The sequence below is a fragment of the Sphaeramia orbicularis genome, chromosome 21 (assembly GCF_902148855.1).
Source record: "Sphaeramia orbicularis chromosome 21, fSphaOr1.1, whole genome shotgun sequence".
Lineage (NCBI taxonomy): Eukaryota > Metazoa > Chordata > Actinopteri > Kurtiformes > Apogonidae > Sphaeramia > Sphaeramia orbicularis.
In genome coordinates, this window is record NC_043977.1 from 40,819,601 (window position 1) to 40,845,211 (window position 25,611).

Below are 25,611 nucleotides of genomic sequence, written 5' to 3' on the forward strand. Positions count from 1 at the left end.
ACCACTTTGGCATTTTGAATCATAAGCCTCTGTGCACTTTGTGATTGAGACACAGCAGCAAAAATGTGAAGGAGGAAAGATGCAGAGCATTCCTGTCGAGCCATTTATTACACAATGCCAATCATTCCTTCTACTCCTATGTTAATTCAATGCAGAAAATCCTGAGAGCTTTGAGAATCCAAATGAAAAAACAAATTATGAATTTATTGTTCTGAATGTTTTCAGATTGCACAAGGTTAAACAGAATGCAGGAGTTACTGGTGTCCTGCTGGCTTGACCCTATTGGGCTGTCTATTTTACTGTGTGGCAATAGTTGTTATATTATGTTGTTTTGGATCCAAAGTAAAAAAAAAAACCTCACTAATCGAGGCTGAGTAACAATCAGTTGACTCTTTTTTTCCCCAAATGAGTATAGACTTACATCTACTCTGGGTAATAAATACTCTGACCGTGAATAATCCTGCCTTTGCATGCTATGGGAATTATGGTAAAAATAAGCTATGAACTCAAAAATTGCACATGAACAACCCCTTATGTTTATTTTCCACAGGAGAAGTGGGAAAAAAATTTCATAAACGAGATGCTGAGAGGAAAATAACCTTTGAACCTTTCAACATAGCGAAGACCAATGAAAGATTCATCGCAAATGATAAACAATGCTTCTATTAACATTCTGCTGCTATTAGCTGATGATTTTACATATTTATAGCATGCGCAATTTACCAAAAAAGTAAAAAAAAGTGCTGTAGAAGATAATTTAACATGTCCAAAACTGTTTTATCAAAGTACCAGGTCACAAGAAGGCTAATGCTGTTGGAGACAGGTAGCAAGACTGTATCCCCGAAATCCCCCCCCCCCCAGTCCTCTGCTATATATAAATCTATCCACGATAATTGTTAGATAATCGATATGAACTCAATTAGAGCTACGTCAACCTGATAGTGGCAGAATAATGGTCAGAGAACCAATTTTTCCCCAGAAAACTCCACCTAGTGACTGAAAATGACACTATATGAAATGGACATTTGTAAGACGATCAATATGAACCAAATTTTATCTCAATCGGCCTATTATTGCTTCATTTATATCCAAAAAACAGATTTTCAACTAAAGCGCCCCCATTTGGATGACTTACAATACTCACAGAGAAGCTGAAATCGATAGGGTTCTTCCACTGGGGGTCCCATACATTGGTTATCAAGGAATAAGAAATCCAACCAAATCTGTCCTAGTTATCGCGTTCACATGGATATCAGGCACATTTGGAGTAAAGCCATTCTATCCCTGAAACTCAATTTCGGAGGTTTATAATAAATTGTGTCATTTTTCATTTTGCTACGACAACTAAAGCACTTGAACGCACTTATTATTTTGAATTTACTTAGAGGAAAGGATCATCTTCCCGACAGCACATGAAGGCAGCGTAAGCACCTGATAAAAACCAAAAACAGAACTAACACTTCAACTAAGCAAGATCTAGACAGAGAGGCGAGAGCTACAGAAGCAACATGTGTATTTACAAATGCTATTTTTTCTTTTTTTCCTTGGTTTTGGCTTTTGCCGATTTGACAAATTTCCATCTTGTTTCAATTTTGCAGTTTAGTTGTTTTAATTTCTTTCATGACACAAAAAACCTCAAAAGAGATTTGGTTATTTTGTTAAAAAAAAACAAAAAACAATGTCCCTCATACATATTTTTTAACAGACACGTTCCAAATGAATGGAAAATCATAATGGGAATGGTCCAAAATTACAGCGCCCTCATACACAGGGATCACTGAACTGTTTGATTAAAATGATATTCTAAGGTCTTCATGGTTATTCAGTGTGAACACTGATGGGAGATTTTGTACCGACATGTTAAACGGTGCTCCCCATCTCCATTTGTAAAAACACAGAATGGGGAGTATCTTCTAAGAAATGGGTTCATCATATCAAGACCTTTCTACGACACTTTTCCTTTCATTTTACACCCATTTATACATCTGACCTGTCTGCAGTTTGAGCAACCATTTAGCTATGTGGTGAAAGGGCAACAAACTGAACCACTGGCTTTAAGCTTTACTCTTCACATTACTAAACCTGCAAACAAACAAGACACCAGAGTAGGAGATAAACTGGTCTGAATGTCTGCCTTTCCCTCTCCTACTGAGCGACCCACACCTAGATGAAGAAATCCCCTAAAATGGCATATGACCTCACTGCAAAGACATTTCAACCCAGACCTCTGCCCTGCCACTCTCACAGAGCCGGCATTCAAGTCCTGAGTGGAGACGCCCCTGCCGGCCGCATAGGGAAGGAACGACCTCTAATAACATTTACATTTCTTTTTCTTTCTTGGTTACAAACAGGTTTGAAAACCAAACCTTAAAGCCTCATAATATACATTAAAAATATATATCTTAAAAACACTAACAAAACAAATAATTGAAGATACATAGGTAAAGGCAGATTAAATTCCTAAAATCAACACTAACTTCAACCAAACTTTAAAACTGATCCAATTTTATGATGCATGCAGTTGCTACAAGAGCCACCAAAAGATATGCATATCCTTTACACCAATAGAAGTACTAATCCAGCATTATTACTTAAAGTAAAAGTGAAACTAGGACCAGCAGCCCTGTATCTCACCAGCATGTTCTATAAAGAACCAATAACAACTTGAATTTGTGAGGTTGTCAGGTTCTGGTGCTGTGTGAGAGTCCTGTGGTCTGGATGTAGGAGATCAATCTCCCAATAGAAGTGGGTGGTACTTTCACTGGAGCAGGACTCAACTCATTAAATGAAAGTCCATATATGACTTCCTATCAGTGCTCAATAGTAATTTTATAGATATCTTAAACCATTTCCATGTTATAAGCCATCAAAATATGGCCCATTATAAGTAAAGGCAAATTTTTAATATTTCAAAAATTCATCAAAAATTCAAAAAAGTAAATATCTCAAAACTGTGAACAAACTTTACCTGGGTACAATTCAGTATTATACTTTATTTCTTCCCACAACCAATGAAGATGCATCATTATTATCAAACATACAAATAAATGAATAATTTTTGATAATAAAAATAAATCTAAGAGGCTTTCAGAAATGATCAGCTAGTTCTGCTGTATATTTAACTCACATGGAAACTGTTTTAATGCTTTAATTTATCCTTTATATTTAAAAGTAACAGAAGGTGCCTAAACCATGACCACACCTTTCCATCATTAATATGTGATTCCGCAGTGCTCAGTGTGTCAGTGTCTAAAATACTTCATTAAAAACACAGATTTTCTTCTGCAAATGCTGCTGATGAGTCTGATTTTGCCCCGTTCCGACCTTTCTGGGCTTCAGAGAGTACAGAGATGCAAGAACAACCCTGGACAGAGCAAGCTTTTGTCTCTGTGCGTCCATTTCATGGCCCTTCTGCCTGTGGTTTCTCAGAAAGACAGGGTGCCTTTATTTGTCGTGAGGGAACTAAATCAAACGTAAACAGTTTAAATGTGGGGCCACGCAGCAATCGTGGGCACAGTCTACACTCAAAGCCAGGAAATGCCATGGCCACACACTTTCATGCCTTCTACAATATGTGTGTGTGCATGTGTGTTTGGTAGCCGTCACAGTGTGTGTGTGTGTGTGTGTGTGTGTGTGTGTGTGTGTGTGTGTGTGTGTGTACAGGTGTAAATACTCCGCTACATGCTGTGTGCACACATCCACCTTCATACACAACAATCACCATCCACACGCACACATACACACACACCAGTGTTTATACTCTGTTTCCTGTGTGAACGTGTGTGTGTTGCATTCCTGTGTCGCCAGCGCAGAGTCCTGGCTGCCAGAGTCGCCCAGTAACGTCACATTATGTCTCGCTGAAACCTTTCTGCCTCATTTTACTTCCTCCTTTTAAACGTAGGTCTGTCCTCTCAAATTTAGTCAAATCTTAAATAGTAAAAATGTAGGTACATAATGTTTCATGAGTAGGTAATATCTAAAGCAGATTCTTAGGTTTTAGTGTTTTGTTTGGCTTTTGTACTTATGGATAGGGCGTCCAGGAAATGAAGATAAAGGAAATGAGGGAATACATGAAACAAATGTCCTAAACCAGAGCCATCACAACAGTGCATGTTACAGTGGAACTTTTTGCAGGTTTTTCTATACCACTGAAGCAGAAGAAACAGATACATTCCGTTGAGATTTCTCCAATTCTTTGCAGAGAAGAGATGCCACATTAGTCTGAATACATAGCTGCCTTTTTTTCCTGGAAATACATTTTTTTCAAAGGAGGATCATATCTTGTTCTTAGGGCTGCATGATTAATCGATTTTAAATCGAAATCGGATTTTTTAATCAGGACGATTTTTTAAAAAGGGAAATCGTAAAATCGATTTCATCTCTCTCGTGCCTGCGGGCCGTGCACTTGCGGGCTCCCGTAGGCTCCTCCTCCTATCAGTGACAGCGGTCTGTCACAGAACTCCGTGCAATGGCCGGACTTTAAATGTGTTCATGAGCCCGCAGTACTTATAGCACTGTAAGCCGTGGCTTCACGCACGGATCCCGCAACTGAAATAGAACTGCATGCGGATCACTCATCTTCCGTTGTCCCGGATCCGTACCGTACTGTCTTCTTCCGATCCGGGTCCGGGTCTCGGGGTCATCAGCCTCAGCAGAGGAGCCCAGACAGCCCTGTGCCCACACACATCCACCCGCTCCAGGATAGAATCCCTCCAGCGTGTCCTGGGTCAGTCTATTCCACGCACGGATCCCTCAGTTTAAACAGAACCGCATGTGGATCACTTATATTAACCTGGTCCACGCACGCACGCACGCACGACTGATGCCTGTCACTGACTTACATTGGTATCACTTCTGTGGGCCCAGATACCCAGGAAAAATAAATAAATAAATAAAATTAAAAAAAACAACAACAACACACACACACACACACACACACACATATATATATATGAAAAAAAATTAAATAATTAATTTAGTCCTCTTACTTGCTAAATTTTTCATTCACAAATGTAAGTTCTGTAACACAAAAACAAATATTATTTATTTTTTGAAAGATGTTGAACTTTATTTAAAGCTGTTAGATAAATCTGGAAACAAAAAGGCTATAAAAAACATAAGTATTTGCTCTGATTTGGACATTGTATTATAGTGTATTCCCCCTGGCAAACTTATGTTATTTTCTTGTTGCATACATTGTTTGTATACTCTATTTCATTCAATAAAGATTTAATTAAGAAAAAATAAACTTCTGGGGGTTCATCACGTGATACCATCACAGATTTGAGGTCAGAGCAGTGCCTTGCATTGTGGGCTGCTCACGAAAACGACATGCTGACTTCTGTTGTCTTTTGTAGTTTTACCCAAAAATCAAAATCAAAATCGAAAATCGAGTTTTTAGAGGAAAAAAATCAAGATTTTTTTTTTTGCCAAAATCGTGCAGCCCTACTTGTTCTTGAAATGAATTGTGTGATTATGTGACTTCAATGATTTGTTTTTAGTTAAATTACAACAGATGACCATCACAGGTCCTGAGCCCTCCAAAAACCTTGGGATTTTGGGGACATATAACTAGGGATGTCCTGATCTGATCTAAAGATTGGTATCAGCTGTCAATCTGGCATTTTCGCCCTGCCCCCTCAAATTAAAGTTTCCGAAGATAGGGAAAAGGAAAATGAGCTGCACAACAACGGGAGACTTAGAGGAATTAGTAAAGCATCTTAAGTTTCACTTTCACTTTGTACGGCCATATGGTCTGCGTGTACTCATTGTGAGGTACATACGGCACAGAACGCACCCCTGTATCATCCCTAAACAGACCTGTCCATAGATGCCCCAAAGCAGGGGTGGCAAACATACGGCCTGTGGGCCAAAACCAGCCCACCAAAGGTTCTAATTTGGCCCACAGTATTAATTTGGAAAGTGTAAAAGTTATACTAAAGTTATTAAGAGTCAAAGGTACCATACTTGTTTTATTTCAGGTTCCACATTCAGCCCAATTGTGATCTCAAGTAATATAATAGCATAATAACCTATAAATAATGACTCCAAATTTAAATCAAATCAATTTTTTTCATAGTAAAAAAGTATCAGTACTGGATCGCTATTGGCAAAACTAATCATTAAAAAAATCATATCGAAGCAAATAAATCCAGATTGGGACATCACTAGATGTAATTAATAATTAATTTCAACATGTGTTACATAAGGAAGCATACAAAGTATACTGTTAAATGATATGACGGCTGAAGAACACTGCATTCCAAAAAAGTAAAAAGTGTGAAGTGTGAAGTTAAGAATCATCACATCGATCTGGTTGTATCAGATCACATATTTAATATTTACTTTACTCTTTTAGTTGAATTTCTGATGTGCAATAGTTTAAGACAATGAAACTTACTGTAGTCAAGTACAAACTGGAGGTAAATGTACTTTATTGTGTTTTTAATCCTCTACTTCACTGCGTATCCGTGTCAAATATTGTACTTCTTACTCCAGTACATTTGTCTGGCAGGAAGCTTTATTTTTTTATTTCTTTTCACATTACAGTTTCTCATCTCATTCCTTGATTTTGCATCCTTCTGTGGGATTAAAGGATGAAGCGTTTCTTTTACGAGTGATGCTTCAATTTCTCATCCTTCTTAAATTAAAAAAAATGTCTGTAAAAACTCTCATTGACACAAAGCTGAAAACAGGTAAGAGCTCATGAAAAGTTGACATTTTAGAGATAAGTAGCTCTCATGGGACAGGGACTCAATGCAACAATGCATCACTGTACATTAACTACCAACAGTATGTAAAGTGGTTCTGATGATGTAAACTTGAAAACATATACAGCAGTAAAATGCAACGCAGACATTACTTCAGCGGCACAAATCCAAAAGGATCCAAAAAGATGGGGACCATTTTACTTTTACTTTCATATTTTAAAGTACATTTTCTGACAGTACTTACTTAAAGTTTACTTTTAGTGGAATAGCATAACAGTGTTTTGTTAGCACTTCTACCACTAATACTAACAAACGACATGAATACTTCTTCCACTTCTTCTTGCTGTAAGTTCAAGACAGTTAAAATGTAAAAGAATGAAAAGCACAACCTGATTAAACAGGATTTGGCATCTCAGTGAAACTATAAACATCAGTGCAAACGTCTAAACTGACATTAAACAGCACTGAAACTGACTTATGAACCATTAACACGTAGTAATTCTCTGTGTCTCTGCTTTTTATTGTTCTGCTCTTCCTGCCTTGGATTGTGTGTGTGTGTGTGTGTGTGTGTTGGGCGGAGGCGGGCCTGGTGACCCCGGCTGTCATGGCGACAGATGTTCCTTGCTCACATTCCACAGCTCAGGAAGCAGGAATTCAAGCTATTTGCAATCTGGATAGTCTCTCTCACATCTCCCACTCTCTTTCTTTCTTTCGCTCTCTCCTCCTTTTTCCTCCGTCTCTGTCGAAAATATCCAGGCCACATTTGCACCCTTGTCATAATGGTTGCAGACCACAAGCCACCAAGTTATCCCAAACGCATAATCACCGGCCTACAAACTCTACACAGACTACGCTAGTGCAAACACAGATTCTCATGTTTGTCTCGTGCTGTTACTATCAACAATATGAACTTTACAAATAGTTCTATCCTTCTGAGATAAAGTGTGTGAGGGAGAAACTGACACTCAAACACATTCCAGTATAGGACCCTGCAAATGGGAGCCATATGGAGGACAGTCAGAGAGCAGAGTACAAAAGGATGGACATGCCAAAGGGACGTCCATCTGTCATCTCCACATGTACACGCCTATTAAATATTTTCTCTTTCTCGCTTGCAAATCATTTCTCATGACCCTCGTCCTCTGCTCCACACACAACACACAGACCCTGTGCTTTAAAGTCACGTCCCATCGGCTTCACCGTTGCATAAACACCGCAGTGTTTGCTTGCTCACACGTTGGGAGACCTTCATATTCTTAGCGTGCGGCAGATTCCAAAGCAGCCACAAAACGTTCTTTTACACTGGAAGGCCTGTGCGATAGCCGAAAAGTTCAGAGGAAGAAAAAGCTAAACACACCCTCCTCCTTCCCTTCCTTCCTTGTCATCTCAATGCGTGGCATGCCAACCTCCCCCTCCTTCATTCCCCCTCAAAAACATTTCCTTTACAAAAAAAAAAAGAAAAAAAAAAAGAAAGATGATTATGTAACAGGCCACATCGCACTGCAATTTGCTGCTGGAGGAGGAAGAGCTGATAAGAGTAGGGCTGAAAAAAAGTCTGAAACTGAAGAAGCCTCATGGCTTGATTTCATTTGATATGAAATAGGATAGATTGTGTGATGTACAGCAGCCACAGTGTCTCTGGAATCTACTTAAAAATACAAGGAAGACACTCAAAACTACCCAGAGGTGGAAAGTAACAAAATATGAAAAGTAACGTAGTTACTCTACTCAAGTAGATTGTTCACGTACTTTAGTATTTATTTTTACACCCTGCATTTCAACAAATATCTTTACATTGCTCTCCTTAAACTTTAAAAAGAAGCTCATTATTTTAATTTTATTGCATTTGAAAGGAATTATTGATTAGTTCTGTTTACCATCATTGCCAGCTACCCCAACTTTACAGGAGGGATATTTTGCTTTTTTTTTTTTTTTTTTTTAAATGGAATTATGTATTTTAAATAATTTCCCTGTGGTCTACATAAACTGTAAATGCTATGCTTGGGTCTGAATTCTGCATTAATTCAACTCCACAGGTCCATCTTCAACCCTATTTCTGAGTAATGACACCAGAAAGGTTGTTTTGAGTGCTGGCCCTTTAAATGCAAATGAGCCACTTCACGCCCCACCCCCTCCAGGTTGTTGTCTGTGCTGCTCTGTCCCGTTCAACCACTTGTGTTTGTTAATACAACCAACAATTGAACATTTTAGGTAATCGGCTTGAAGTTTGGACATATTTTCAGTATGGACTACAACTGCTGCTGCTGACAATTATGTCGTACTTGGACAAATGTTTGTCGGAAGTCTTGACCTTATATGTGCAAATGTAACTTAACTAGTTATAGATGCAACAAATTGAACAGGAATTGAAACAGGTTGTAGATATCCACTCGAATTTTGCCAAAATTATTATAAAGATAAGGCCCCTAAATACACTAATAAATGTACAAAAGACTAATAAAAGTAGGTTTAGCAAAATTTGACCCCTTTAAGACCAGTTTGGTGATTGACTATGTGCTATACCCATCAACTACATAGAACAAACATAACTTAATGAAAACAAAATAAAAGATGAATCTGAAGTTGGTTTAACAGTCTTACATATCAAATTATCATGATGTGAACTTCACTTTGCTTTAAGATAAGACTTTATTTATCTCACTACGGGGAAATTTAACAGTTAACAGCAGCAACATACAACAAACAAGTGCAGAGAAAAAGACAGGTAGAAAAAAAAACACAAACGAGTAAAAAATGTAATATAAAAAGAAATATAAGAAATTTGGTATATTTATGTAAATATGGAATTAAAATTTAATATTATTTACATATTAACATTGTGGTCGCACCTGTATGTGGTGTGATATCGGGGGTTTACTGTGAACTGTGATAGAGTCTGATGTCTCTGGGGGGGGGGGGGGGGGGTGATCTGCGGTATCACTCCTTGCACTGTGATGTAAAAGTCTGGTGCTGAGGGAACTACTACTCAGGGCCTCTGCAGTTTGATGCAGGAGGTGGGAGGGGTTGTCCATGATGGATGTCAGCTTTGCCAACATCCTTCTGTTCACCACCTCCTCGCTGAAGTCCAGCGGGCAGCTTTACACACAAACGGAAAATGTCCTTCAAATAAATCCTTTTTACTTTTACTCTTCGAGTTCATTTCAGAGCCTGTACTTTTACTACAGCAAAAATCTGTCATTATCAACACAGGTATCTCTATTTCTACTGAGGTTAAGAATATTGCTGTTTTTCCATACAGCTCAACTTGCTCCATTTCGGCACAGCTGATCAGACCGTTGGGTATGATAAGATACTAGTACAGTCTACTCTCGTTATACCACCAACTTCCGTTCACAGCCAAATTGGCGGTATAGCGAAAATGGCGTTACAACTGGTTACGTCCATAATGTGCATGTCTTTACTATATGATGTCTATGCTGCCTCCGTTAACCCGTTCTAATTGCGTTTCTAAATAAATCTTGATTCTGTTATGTTGTAAGGGATCATTTAAAGTGGGGAAACATTTTAAGCATTATTATACCGTGTCGGGAAATGGCACCCCATCATCTTGAGGCTTTGGCTTAATCCCACGTCCTCTTCCCGACATCCTGACCTACTGAGTGTTCTGCGAGAAATGAACGGTGGCCGTTCCGTAGACCTACTCGTAGCTTGTCGCGATCAGCGTCTGGCGCGTTTGTTTCAGTGCATTGTTAAAATTTATGTGTACTCGATGGCAATCACGCTGGCGGTATAACGGTCGGGAAATCAATGGTATAAGTGTTGTTTGTGCATGGAACTGGGCTGGCGGAGGGCGATAGGTGGAAATGGCGGTATAACGGCGGGCGGTTTAACGAGAGTAGACTGTATCTCCAAGTGAGCCAAAGTGACGTAACATAAAACTACATACATAACAAAATCAATCCACAATCATAAACATCTACTTTCTGAACCAAAAATTTTGATATTACATTTTTTATAACATAACTTTCAAATTTCATTCTCCTCTATTGTATTTTTTTAAATTCTTTTTTATCATTTATTTATTTATTTATATTCTATTTTCCTCTGTTGTCATTGCTATAGTTCCACTGAAGAGGACGTCATAATAGTTTGCACCTATGACTGTACCTGTAGTAGAAATGAAACATATATGGGCACACCGTTTCACATAGATGATTTTTCAGTTTACAAGATGCAGATTAAAGAAAGAAGTGAAAAAAGTATTATATCTGTACTTCTTCCACCTCTGCCATGCCTCTATGCTAGGGTGGGGCTCAATAAGGCTAAAAAAAAAAAAAAAAAGCATATAAAACTATTTATTTCTAAGACCAAAAACACAGTGTACTGTACATCTGAATACTGAACTTGAAGTACTCAGTAAAACAAGACCAAAACCAGTTGCATACGTCTTGTGAAGTAAATAAGTAGGTCAGGTGCTTCTAACATAAAAGCACTATTCTTTACTTAAGAAAAAAAAAAAAAAAAAAAAGGTTTTGTAGGCCTATATAAATAAAAGTAAGCTGTATCCCTCTGTGGTGTTTCAACAACTCAGCATATTGCACTGGGTGACAGAAGGTGAAATACATTCATCATGTTGTTCCAACAGCATAAGGAGCTGTAGACTGTATGCTCAAAATAGTATAAAATAAGATTATATAAATACACACTGAAGAAGAATTGTATATATGTATTCAGCCCTACCACAGACAAAGAAAAATATAACAACATGACTGATGCTGGAGGACTCCGATGCTACTGTAGGAAATGTATTGATTTAGATGAGAGAAGAGTAATTACAGGAATTTTCATTTCTTTTTATTTTTATTGAGCCTTTCAGTTTAATTTTGAAGAACTGACTATTGCTAATTTTTTTTAAAAATTAGTTTTACAGATAGTTTTAATTCTTCAGGTATTATGATTATTACAAAAACCTGACAAAAGTCAAGTAATAAATGAATTAAGGAGTGTGATTTATTAAAGCTGGTATGAAAACTGTAATAAGCTCAACTTTTATACCAACATTTTTTTCTACACCCAGAAGAGCAGTAATACAGCAGTATTTAATTATTACTGCATATTTTGAAGGCATTTCTGAAATATTTTGAGTGAGAACTTGATAATTACTCATGATTTATGTGAAAAGTGGACTTAATGAATATTAAGTATTTATTAATAATCTCATTTACATATTTACTCATTCGCCTAATATACGCAGACAGACACAGTCAGACAGACGGGGAGGAGAGGCGACGTTCTTGGCGGTGACTCGACAGCGGCCGGAGGAACTGCTCCACCCGGCTGCCATTGAATATTCACATCCTGTTTGTACTGGCTGAGCAGGCACTGGTCTGGTCCATTCACAATGGTGGCAGCGATGGACGTCAACTGCTCGGCGCTGTGACTCAGTAAACGGCTGCCATTGTACATCACACAGACCTATGGTCATTTATTTTGTAATGCAGGAGTAACACCTGCAGAGTACTGTGCTGTGTAGGACACATGACTCCTGTGAGCACACAATGACTCCAAAAACTGCGATTAGGTCTGGGAGATAAAAGGATAATTAATATTATTGAGATATATTTCTATATGGTGATAACTGCATTTATCATGCTGTGATTTTCTTTTGTTTTTCTTTTGTTTCCACCATCAGATACATCACTTACTAAATGTCTCATTTTTTGTTGAAGTACGAGTCAGAGTAATTGGCTTTATTTACCTTACCTTATAACCTCAAGACGGTTTAATTCCAACATATAACCTCATAATAATACACAACTACATTTCTGCACACTTATTTATGTAGGTTTATTTAATTATCATATTGATAATATATTGTCTAGTACATATTGTACAAATTGCTGTTCTAATTGTCATCCATCTATCCATCTATACATAATAGGACAACTGCAACACCCAATAATTTCTCCCTGGGATTAATAAAGTATTCTGATTAATGTGACACATTGTTGTGCAATTCTTGGATCTCACGTTGTTGTTGCATATTTTACATTGTTTTCATTTTCCTGTGTCTTTCATGACTATTTTGCGTTACAGCATCTTTTCTTCAGAAACACATCCGGTGTTTAACAGTAATGAGTTGAGATTGATTTGGCCCCACCGCTCAACCTTTATGTGCAGGGCAGCCTCAGAACTCTACAAGTTATGGTGAGGATTTCTTCACAGTTCTGTGCATTAGCCTCAGCGGAGCATTCTTCACATGCCAAGCTCCATCACAGGGCCAGTCCTCGAGATCCTTAACCACTGGTGTACCGGATCCAAACTGGACCAGCTGCATTTGGTTACAGTACTGCTGTGGCTTGATGATTTCCTGCCATGTATATATATCGTGAGGAGTTCTTTTGGCTTTTCTTACAACTGGTCAGTGTGTGTACATACTGTAAATGGAAATTATACACTGGTGGTTTCTTGTCCATAGTAAGAAACTGTCATATTTGGCATTTTACAAACCATATGAGCAGACCTGGTGAACATACATGCACTGTTTTGCCACAGTACAGTCTCCCTTTCTTGTCTTATGATCTTTTTTTTTTTTTTGCTCTTTATGTTGAGAAAAACAATGGAGCAAAACAAAAATTTGCAATAATTCCCCCTCATTAAATGTTAGGTAATGAGGCAGTTTTGAAAATGTTAGTAGAAAGTACTGATATGTTGGTCACAACGTTGACAGTGCAAGTAAACACTTGTCAAAATCTACTTGAGAATTGTCAGACAGATGCCTGAGAATCATACTGAAGTAGAATAAATCAAAGGAAAGTGAAATTCATATTTACAATTAAATGTGTTCAAAATGACTGCCACTGGAGCGAAAATAAGACTTTCTCATTCATTTCACACCAAACACTCTGAAACAACTTTTTTTAACCACTATTCACTTGTTAATCATTATTAATCACTTTTCTAATGAATAAAAGCTGTGATGCAGTCACCTTACTATCCCCTTAACTGCACATGTATCAGTTTTAATAATATCACAAATCAAAATTTAACATCACAGATTGACAGATCATATTGAAAACTCTTTGTAGGAGTGATTTTGGCAATAAATATGAGAGGTATGTGTAATGCTATGGAGTAATTGTCAAAGAAGTGAAGTGACCCCTGATTAACGGCCTACACATGACTGTTACACAGTGATTTCTGAGGCTGAAGGTCAAAGGTCAAACATGCTCTTGATTCACGTGGAAACACTTCTCCGTCCTCGTTCCTCCATGAAGCAGATGGAGCATGATGGAAAAAGTACTGAGTGTACTGAATCTTTCACAAATGTATCCTTAATGATGTACGTTCTTGTTTCACAGAAGTATGAAGAACTGTTGCCTTATTGGTATCCCGTGCTCCAAATTGCACCCACTTGAAGTTACATTTTGACGGTCACTCCAGCTTTACTTAGGAGATAACTTGTCTGTTGCTGGGCAAACTATGATGTATTTGGGGCGTAACGTGTATTATGCTTAAATACTGATGTTTTCCTCTGTTTAGGGGGGCTCCTTTCCCACTATGCTTGTGTTGTGTAAGATTCTGTGCATTATTTGAATAAAGAGACGTTGACTTCCTGATCCTCCTGATCCACCCACAGAGTACATACCAAACAGCTTGGTCTGGAAATCCACCTGATATTTCAACATTTCTACATTTTGGCCTGCATTACATAACTGCAATACAGTAAACTTGGCAGAGGAGACCAGTACTGTATTTGTATTTGTTTATGGTAGCTTCTGCTTTCATTAAGAAACATTACAGACTGCATAAAGAAAAGTGGGATTGGACAACTGAGTTAAGTGGCTTTTACAGCCTCAGATAAAAGCTCCATAAACAGATTAGGACATACTGTATATCTTCTGGTTCTACTGAGGGTCTTGATCTATAAGTAGATCTACAGGGTGGGGAAGCAAAATTTACAATATTTTGAGGCAGGGATTGAAAGACAGTGTATGACCAGTTAGTTTATTGAAAGTCATGAGAATTTATTTGCCACAAGAAAATGTACATAATAGAAAATGTTTTTATTCTATGTGTCCTCCTTCTTTCTCAATAACTGCCTTCACACGCTTCCTGAAACTTGCGCAAGTGTTCCTCAAATATTCGGGTGACAACTTCTCCCATTCTTCTTTAATAGTATCTTCCAGACTTTCTCGTAATAGTTTTGCTCATAGTCATTCTCTTCTTTACATTATAAACAGTCTTTATGGACACTCCAACTATTTTTGAAATCTCCTTTGGTGTGACGAGTGCATTCAGCAAATCACACACTCTTTGACGTTTGCTTTCCTGATTACTCATATGGGCAAAAGCTTCTGAAAAGTTATCGATAATAGTGTTAGGTATGATTATGACATCAATATATGTTTGGTTTCAAAACAACTGACATAGTGCCTGCTGAGAAAAAACAGCTAAATGTTCATTGTAAATTTTGCTTCCCCACCCTGTACATGAATCCTATTATTCCACTGATAATTAGAGGAATATCCAAATCAAACTTATATAAAGATCTAAATTGGGAGAGACTGGTTTGATCAGAAGGAATTTTAGAGTTATGTTGAGAGGGGTGACGTAAACCTTTGACGATCTGTCGGGTTGGTACATATTAGCACATAATAACCCAGGCTTAATCCGATCATTTCTCTGTGGTGGATATACACAGATTGTTTCTGCATGTTTGATCCACATAGGAGTAACATCAGGTGAAAAAAAAAACAAAACTCTGTGGCTGATTGGACTATTTTGTTGGAGAGCTTAAATGATGTAAAAGATGTAGGAACTGAAATCAGGGGGACTTTGAGAGTACAGACCTTCCTTCTGCAGCTCTCTCCTCTCGGTCCAAACTGAAAAGACTAAATGTAAATATAAAATGAATGTGATGTTGTGTTTAAATGAGGCCACTGTTCCAAGCTTCCACGTCAAGACAGAGTAGAGTAGTAGAATCACATCCAGGTTTTGTCTGACAGAATCTGATCAGCGATTGGAACTTACAGCTGCAAACCACATATTTAACCGTATGACCATATACATATGATTAGACAAAAATCTTTGTAATGGCGTAGATCTGCAGGTCTTACAAGTCTCATGTCTCAGACCAATATATTAAAAATATATTTAAAAGGTAATAATGGAAGTTTCTCCCTGCGATGCTAAAAAAACTATTATAGTCAAAGCACTAAGGCTTTAAAGATTTGTGAATTTCTCACTGGTCTAAGGCTCTAAACACTGAGTTATTAAGATAAGCGTTTGAAAAGATAAAATGAAAACTTAGGAAAAAACCTATGGATTTTTCCCCAGAATATGATAAGAAAGAAGTGACATCTAGTCCCATTAGGAGTAGTACAAGGTGTTCACTGCAGCCTAGAAATGCTTGTGTGTTAATGTCTGCTGGAGTGTCTGGAAAATCCAATCAATTTAAGGCCTTTGATTAATTAATAATGAATGCCTTAAAATGCAGTTACTCAGTTTAGGTAAGTATGTGTTCATAAAGTGTCTACTCTATTAATTTCCTTTTACAATAAATATTGCTTCAACTATTTCCAAAGATAGGGTATGAGATAGACGTGAGCACTTGGAAATTTTTTTTGCGACTGTTACAGTGAATAAGACAAAAAGCTCTTCTCATTAATTACCAACACTTCTTTCAGTTTTGGTATAAGAACAGTGTCATACAACACATGGCTCATTCTACATCTAAACAAAGAGAAACAAACCCAAAATCCACAGAACTAGTTTTGTTGTGTTGCTACTTTTTGATCAAATCTTGACTCTGCAGTTTTACTGCATTGACTGTCTTCAGTGTAAGTAGCTGACCCATCAGCAGCCAGATAGAAAAGATCAGATGTATCTAAAGACGAATTACTGATCTCCTTTATCTGCCAGGGAACACCTTCTCCCTTGCCTTTGTTAGAGTAATCAACCATGATTATAAGTTCTTTTACTTTGCTCAGATTTCTTAATTATTAATTACATTATTTTCTTGACAAAACGCAGAGCTCTAAATATATACCGGAAATAGACCACATGACCTACTGTTGAAATATGTTTTCTGCTTCTTCGTTTGTGGAGTCAGTCTGTATTTTCTACTGGATGTTGAAATAAATACCTGTTATTACTCATTGTCTTCATGACAAATCAAAATGTGTTAAAGTCTCTTCTTGCAGTATAGACTTATAGATCCATTTTAAGTGTCCTAACCTATCTGTAAATGAGTGAAATAATAACAATGTCTCGAAAATGTTTCTGATATAACCGTTTCAATATTGTGCACCTTTATTCATAATTAAATGTTTTGTTATCATTAGATTTGAGATTTTAATCATCTTTATTACAAGTTTCTATAATTATTTAAATACTTTGACAACTTTCAAAACAACTTGACAAATAAAACCAAATGTCTTCGAATTTTTGTCCCACAGGTTAGTCATCTAAAGGTTTAGCTACTTCCATTTAAGATAGTTGACAACACTGCAGAGCCCTGTTTGTAAAAGTCTGTCTCCATCTTACCTGGTCACATCCAGCATTGACCAGCTCCTGCAGCATCTGCCTGTTCACCTCCCCAGCGCCGGCGGGGTGCCCTGATCCAGAAGAGGGGCCCGATTCATTAGCAAAGGGCATGAGGGACTTGCGAATCTCCCGCAGGGCATTCTGGTAGTTGTTGAATTTCTGTGGTGGTCTGAGCTGCTGCTGCCTGCTGGCAGTGTCTTTGCCCCCCTTGCAGTCAGCCCCCCTGCTGCCTTCGGTGCGGGAGCTGCCTCCGTGCAGCGCCTGGCTCACCAGCTTGGCGGGCTGCTTCAGACCCTCCTTGATCTCCTGAAGCCTCTGGCGGGTGTTGCCCACATATGGGGCAGCTGGGAAAGTCTTGGGCCTCATGGCCTCGGTGCCCAGGGCAGGCACCTACTCTAAAACACACACTCCCACTCTCTCACACACACACATACATGCATACACACTCACACACACACGCACACTTACTCTACACTGCTCCCTCCACAGATCCAAGCTGGCTGACCTAAATAGATAAAGAGTCTGCAGCAGCACAGATCGGAGGAGCAGATTGAAGAGGCCTCCTCTGTGTCCCTTATTTGTTTGTGTGCCCGATTCCTGCTGATGGTGGGGGATGAAGGTGAGGAGGGGTACTACAGGCACTCCATGGTGTGACTTTCAAGGCTCAGGTTCCAGCTTATTCCAGGAAATGCAGCCCGTCATGAGGGTACCTCGGAGCCAAACCATGATGCTGCCAACTTGAGCCTGTGAAGGAAAAGATGGATCAGAGCAAAGGGACTATGGTCAGTGTTGTTCTTCTGAAAGGACAACAGGCACTTTACCTTCTGTCCTTCAGCTAAAATATGTGGAATTGGATCTAAAAATGTTCATAGCTATTCAGAGAAGATGAAGAAGATGTATCAGTGTTGTATAATTTTTTGGGAAATGATCTGCTTCAGAGATAAAATGTACCAAATCTGACATACTTTGATAAAATGAATTGGAAAACAAATGACTTAAGTTCTGCTTGGCTAATGTGTTGACATTTTGGTAGATATATAGGTTTATGTATGTTTACATAACAGATGTCTAAGTCTTACACTACAGGTGACTGTATTCAGGCAGTGTTTGGAAGTAGAACTGGTGATTCAGAGACACATTTGAGTAATGCTGTTCTCTCATTAAATCACAGAGTTTCACATTTGAATACTGTATCGTCAAGACTATAGCAAACTACCAATTTTTACTTTTATTCTGGAAGTATTTTCTGGTAGACCAGTGTCACAAAAGGGTTATTTTAAAAAAGTCAATTACAAGCATCAATATGTCACGCACACATCCATCACTATAAACAGCTGTGGAAATAACATTTGGACCTTTATACTGTAGTAAAAACACTAATACACACTGGATACTCACACATGTAAAGGTTCTGTTAGTAAAAGTGATTATAATATCAACAAATGCACATTTGACACAGATTAAGTTTTTTTTTTTAACATAAAAGAATCCAAAATGATTTGATTCATTATTGTTATTATTATTTACTCATTTTTCAAATTAGATGTTTTTTGTACTTTGAACAACAGGGGCTGAAAAATGTCAAATTGCACAAAAGACAACCCTAAAACAAAAAGATATGCAGGATCTTTGATTTATTCAGGTACTATCTTTAAAATAAACCATATTCATATTGAAAAGCAGATGCAACTGACCACTTGGATAATTTTGGATTTCTAACTGACAATGAAAATGTAAAAAATGATAGAGTTCTTTAATTAACTATAAAGCAAGATAATATTTGTGAAAAAAATAATTATCAACATGTCAAAAATCAGCAGCATCAAATATTTCCAGGATTAATGATGTTTTGTTCCAATAATGTGAAGTGTCTGGATGCACATTCAGAGTGAGCAGTGCTGCTGCATACCTAATGCATAATTCAGGAATGTTGGAGGGTCATAAAACTCCACCTGGCCCCCTCCACACCCCTCCAATGCATAGCTGCGGTTACACAAGTCAGCCCCTGTCACTGCATACTTCTGGTACATGGTCATCGGTAAACACCCTTAGGAGAGCACCGAGCTTCGACGTGGGGTCAAAACAAGTCAGCGCCTGCCCCCCCACCTCCTGCCTGCGATGCTCCCCTGTGATCAGACATTTAACACCATTTGACAGACTTATCTAGAAGAGCATAGTCCGCATTCTGCCACAACAGCGTTACTCCTCTGCAGCATTTTGAGATTACGGGTGGAGTAAACGCACATGTTCCTGTTACAGGCTTCACGTGAGAACCCGCAGGCCAACAGTGAGCAGACACCATAGACGACTCGAGGAGATGCGAAGGTTTGTCAGTCAAAGGCTTCCCTACCATTATAAAGCTTAGTATGAACAGGAACTAAATGACTTTATGTAAATCTAACATGCAGTTGGATAGCTTTATCACATTTTGTATTCAAGCTTTTCAGATGTTTATGTATATTCATTCAAAAAGGAAGTCCAAAGTCATGTTAAATTCAATATTCTCTATTAACAAGCCATTTTCTTGCAGGAGGAAACACCCACCCATGACCACAGGCCTACGACAAATTTAGTGTAAATGCTGACTCTGAAAACATCCAAAGCTAATGAAAACCAAGAGCAAACACTACAAACTGCAAAAGACATCACTTAAATCTAACTCACTTTACTTAACTCATCTCAGACCTTCGCCACTTTTATATTGACTATTGGGCCGCTTGATCTATGCTTATTTTGTGTGGCCATAAGCCCGTGGAGTGAGAAGCTCTTGTGTGTCGGCTGTACTTAAGTCTTGTGTAATAATTTGTTATGCTTTTTTGTTTCTGTGGGGCCAAAGATGAATATACACAATGTGGACAATAAAGATCTCTATTCTATTCTATTCTATTCTATTCTATTCTATTCTATTCTATATTTACTAATTAAAGACTCCTTGAAAAACCTGCATTCTAGGACAGTACAAGTCAGCAGAAACATTTCTGTACTCGAATTTACCCAACACATGGTGCTATGAGCTAAATGCTAATTAACAAGCTCTCAGTGAGACCACAGAGGTACAGCATCTAAACAGAGTGATACAAGGCACATTTCTTCCACATACAATTGTGGAAAAAATTATTAGACCGTCAAAAGTCATCAAAAACCATGGTTATGCAATCAAGTACTAACTCCTGTGTGTATCATGTGACTAAAACAGACAGAAAAGAAAACATGGAAAGCCTAAAAGCACTGTTTTTGGCAGTACAATGCCACAGCTATTGATGTAAGAACTTAAGTGATTTTGGTTATTATCAAGAAAATCATGGAAAATGGATAGATATCAGCTCTTAACTTAAACTCTTATGAGCTATTTTTGTTGTTATCATTATATTTGTCCAAACAAATGTACCTTTAGTTGGACCAGTCATTAAAATGAACAAGAAATTGAAGAAAGCAAAGGGTGGTCTAATAATTTTTTCCGCTACTGTATGTGCATCTCATACGTCTGTACAGATCCACCAAGTCGAAGACAAAGCAGCTACTGTACACTCAGAACAAAAGGAATCATAACAGTGACAGAGTTGGACACTGGAATCTGTTACTTTTAAGACGCTTTAACTGACCCGAAACATCAATATTCAAAGTTTTCACTAGAAATTGCATCATTACAAGCAACAAACTATAATATAAGACAGCTTTCAGAAAAGTCTGAAAGTGGAAAACTGGTAAATACAGTGCTTCCAGTATAATGTAACTTGTGATGATAACCATTTCTGTTCATTTTATGTCATTATTATAGTACAAGCCTAATAATACTACAAATAATGGAATATACACTGGATTATATAACTGCCATTTTGGTTTGCCTTTGCTTTGTTGGTGAAACATCAGACACCATCTTCTTGAGATAAACAGTTGGTGGCAACACTTCCCCACTCTGGTGCCTTTAACCCATTTAAGATGACAGGGGTGAACTGAGATGATGTTATTACAAGAGTACCAGTCAAACCTTTAAACAATCTGAATATACTGACATTTCTTTTTTTTTTTTTTTTAAACAACCAAATCTTGTTTATTTTTATTCATTTATTTTTTAAATATATTTTATTGATTTTAATGAATATACGATCATAAACACAATAATAGAACTCTCCAAACAAACAAAAAAACCCTCTAACCCCCCTCCTCCCACCCTCAATAAGATCTACGGTGAATAAAATAAATAAAATATTGATAATATCAGTATGTACACTACATATTGAGCATACACACATTTCAGAGAACATTAATATGCATACAGACACATATAATAAGTCCATAAGTCGGTCATCCTCTTCATTTCTATTTGTATTTTACAACACTAATACTCTAGCCACGGACCTAGTAATAAGCTATTTTGAGGTCATAAAGGTGGTTGCAATAGTCCTTGTCCAGTTCTAGGCATTTGCACATTTAAGTTATTCATGAAGAAAGAAAGACCACATCTTGCAAAAGTCCTCAACCTTTCCTCTGCCATGTAAGTCAGTTTTTCCAGATCTGAATACAAGTACATTCCTCAGCCACAGAAGGTGACCGTTTAGCCTTTAAATACAAGTCTGATTTGTTACCAGCATCAGAAAATTGCAGACATCATAAAGTCATATTCTTACATGTCTTGACTTGGTGAAAAATCTCATCAGCTATTCCAACGATTTGGTTACACAACCTGTACAGGAACTGCTGTATTTCAACAGGTCTGCCTGGAAGCTCGATTGGTGAAAGAAATTAAAAAGCCACTAATCGCGCAATTATGTGATAGATAATTATCTCCGCATATTAAACATGAATGACTCAGTTGGTCTCTTGGTTTCTACTTTTCATAATTATAGCTTAAAGAAGGAGGCACCTGTAAAACCACCTGTGACAGACATTTTAGAGCTCTGACAAATGCTAAGATTTATCATAATGTCATAAATTTTCCTGAATTTGCTAAAAATAAGTTTTTTTAAGTTACAGAAAACAGAACAAACCAAGTGCTTTTTAAAAAAAGTTTTAGGATTTTTATGCACTTGAACAAATTTCAAAACAAACATACATTTATAAATCTGTTTACCACAATATGATTTACCCTGTGTTTCAATTCTTTAGCTTTACATTTCTTTGACTTTTTTTTTTTTACATTTCTTGGGCAGTTTTAAAAGGATAATAAAAATGCAAGTCTAACTGAAGTTAAAGTTGCCCGTTACCATAAAATCATTCATACTATGCTGTCTGAATTGACACTGTATATACTTATGAATGGAGTTTATTATTAAACAAAGTCATTTCTCATTATTCAAAAGTAACAAAGCACTTCATAAAAGTCCTGTAGTGTGTTATATGACCCTATCAGACACATATAAGAGGTGATGGGAGTGGTGTGTTCCAGGATGTCAACAGCCCCATCCATAGGACATGATGTCTCATTGAACACACTCTCACTCCTTTGTACACAGACACTCCAGACTATTTTAAGCATTCTTATTAACATTGCGTTTTGCCATAAAAATCTGAACTATTTTGCCCACAGCTACTTTCCATCATGCGTGGGCCTTGAACTACACTTTTTCTGGTCTCCTATTGAGTCCTTCCCTCCGGGTCATTTCTAAGACGCACACAGTTCTCACTGTTTGGACAACCTAAACTTTGTATAGACCAAAACATGTTTTTTGTTTCATAATGGTGGTCGGCTGGGCAGGGCAGGGACAAGCGTGCAGGCCTATATAAATGTTGCCTCATCTTTAGGATCTCTTGCCTCCATTCCTGTGATGCTTTAGGCGCCATGTCCGACCAACGAGCATTCCATTCCACAAGTAACTACAAGTAAAGTCATACCACCAACAGATCACAGGACGGCCCATGCTGACCAAAATAAACTAAAAAACTAGATGCAAGGTGGGATCTCTGCCTAGAAATAGGAGTTAGGATGGTGCCCTTACACACAACCACACACATTTAACCCTTACCTCAATCAGTGCTTTAAGTCATGGAGAACCACTGACCTAAAATTGGCCAAAATTACACACTGTTACACAATACTGACTGCCTGTGCTACAAAACCTCACGTTTACTCGCATTCATCATAAAACTCAGTCTTAAACATGAGAGTTTTTGATAAATAAATCATAAAAATGGGTTCAGATAAAGCACTTGTTGGAAAATACAGTGACAGACGGACTATAGTTTGACTGGGTAATCTCACCATCTTAACTGTGATCAATCTTCACTTGGAATACGATCCCTTTTTCATGCAGACAGTACAGGCTTAGACATTAAAGCTGCAGTGCGTGATAGTTTTTTGCTGTTATTGGGCAACATTTACATTATCACATTACAGCATATTGTAATTCAACTGGTCTGACAGGATTCAGGAGTTCTACCCATCTATGTGAACTCTTTTTTACTGCATGATGCAGACATTAGCAAATCACATGTGTTTTAGACAGATATGGGATTAAATATGTGATTGACAGATGTAATTCATGATTGCAGATCAGTCACTCAACTGCACTTCAACGGCTGAACCCAAAGCTTTGAAACATATCTTTTCCACAACAGCAAAATTTATCTAAATCTATATATGTAATAATGGATATTTATAGTTCAAGTTTTGATTCTGACTTTTCATTAACTGCTGCTGTAGAGGAAATAACTGATGAAATGACAACTCTGTTGAATGTAAGAATAATTTTGGTTCATTTATAAATCTCTAACATTTTTGCCCCATATTGTAATTAATGAAGACACTTAAATATATCAGATATGTGTACAGTTGAGGAAAATGGAGACCAATGTTTCTTCATTAGCTTTTGTCACAATATTGCAAGAAAATGGTCCAAAATGATGCAAAAATGCTATGTTTCTAATCAGACAATAACAAAATGCCATCACAATGCCTCCAGCAACCAGTAGCTACCTCATCTACAGATGTGTGGAAATTGCAATTCAGATTATGGATCATGATTTTACCTCAAGATCCTCACATGATCTTTTACCCAGATCACCAGGACCTACTCTGTAGTACTACAATTATATTACTCTATTTCTTCAAGTGTTTAGTTTTTTTTTTTTAACATTTAAATCAGCAGTAGAAATGATTTAAATATACTTACTCTAGGCATTTTAGGGGGAAAAAAAACACTAAGCCCACCTGCAGTTTCTCTAATGACCACTAGATGTTAACTCTTAACACAATCCAAAATTCCACTTTAAACCACAGTAGGAGACATTGGGAGCATATGTAGCGTTCTCCAAAACTAGGCCTGTGTTCTAGATTTAGTTCATTAGTGTACTTACTTTATATCAGACGTTTCTAATGATGTTCAGATCTCTAGAAATCTATCATCTACAGTTTAATCTAATGCATTCACTGCAATAGTATGCTTCATGAGTTCTTGTGTCATTTTCTTTTTATTAAGTTAACTATAAGACTTAATAAGGCGTGCTGTAAGTCAGAAAACACACTTTGAATCTGTTTTATTTAGGTACAGTATGAAGTTCAGTCAGTCAGTGTGTATGTAAGGGCTTTTACTGCATAAACTAATATTAAAAATAGTGGATGTGCAACACACTGCAATTGACATGATCTGATATTGCTCTGACTGTCATCTACACAGGAGATAATATATACTGGGGAGTAAGAGGAAGACAGAAGAAAAACCTGTGGATACTTACATCCAAATAGTCTTGTGTTGTAGACCATGAATATTAATTGATTAAATCTGACATACAACTGCAAGTTTTTGTTATTGTTGGTCGTTTTTTGCTACCTTTTAGCATATTGTACTTCAAGTGGTCTCAGACAAAACAAGAATTTTCTCCCTTCTCTGGGTTTTGAAAAATCCACTGACTGACGGGAGGTTTTGGCTGATAAAGTGTTTATTTATTTATTTATTTATTTATTTATTTTATTGGTTTATTTAATAGGGACCATGCATATTTATGAACATTGTTATTTTTAAAAAAATACAACCACATAAATATGCCAGAATTAGTAAAAATAACTACTTTTCATCTGCAGAACTTGACATAAAACAGCCAACATTTACTCATTTCATACAAGTATGTGGTTCAACATGTGACTGACAGCTGTAACTACTGATCACTGTTCAGATTCTGTCAGAGCACAGACAAATGGCATCCATGCTTCCCATTATTTCATATTTTACCCCCGATTTCAGCTTATGCAGCTTGAAGTGTTTTTATATGATATGTCTTGTGATCCATGTCACCTACAGACCAGTAAGAATAGCTGGGCCACTATTACAAGAAATAATCTTGTAGCTATTTTTCATGTTACTTTAGCATTTTTAAAGTCACCGACAACCAGCAAACAGGCAGTAGTAACCCTCAGGATCTACTTTGTTACTCCGTCCTTCATAAATGGGTACATGCA

At 37.4% G+C, this 25,611-nt stretch overlaps 1 protein-coding gene across 1 annotated transcript in view; it reads right to left on the reverse strand.

Moving 5' to 3' along the window:
* Positions 1-25,611, reverse strand: part of lats2 (large tumor suppressor kinase 2) — a 44,639-nt gene that overhangs the window by 14,028 nt on the left and 5,000 nt on the right. Inside the window, exon 2 of the mRNA XM_030125425.1 lies at positions 17,220-17,963. Within this exon, the coding sequence (XP_029981285.1) occupies positions 17,220-17,585 (366 nt within the window). The 5' untranslated portion in view covers positions 17,586-17,963. The remainder of the gene's footprint in view (positions 1-17,219; positions 17,964-25,611) is intronic.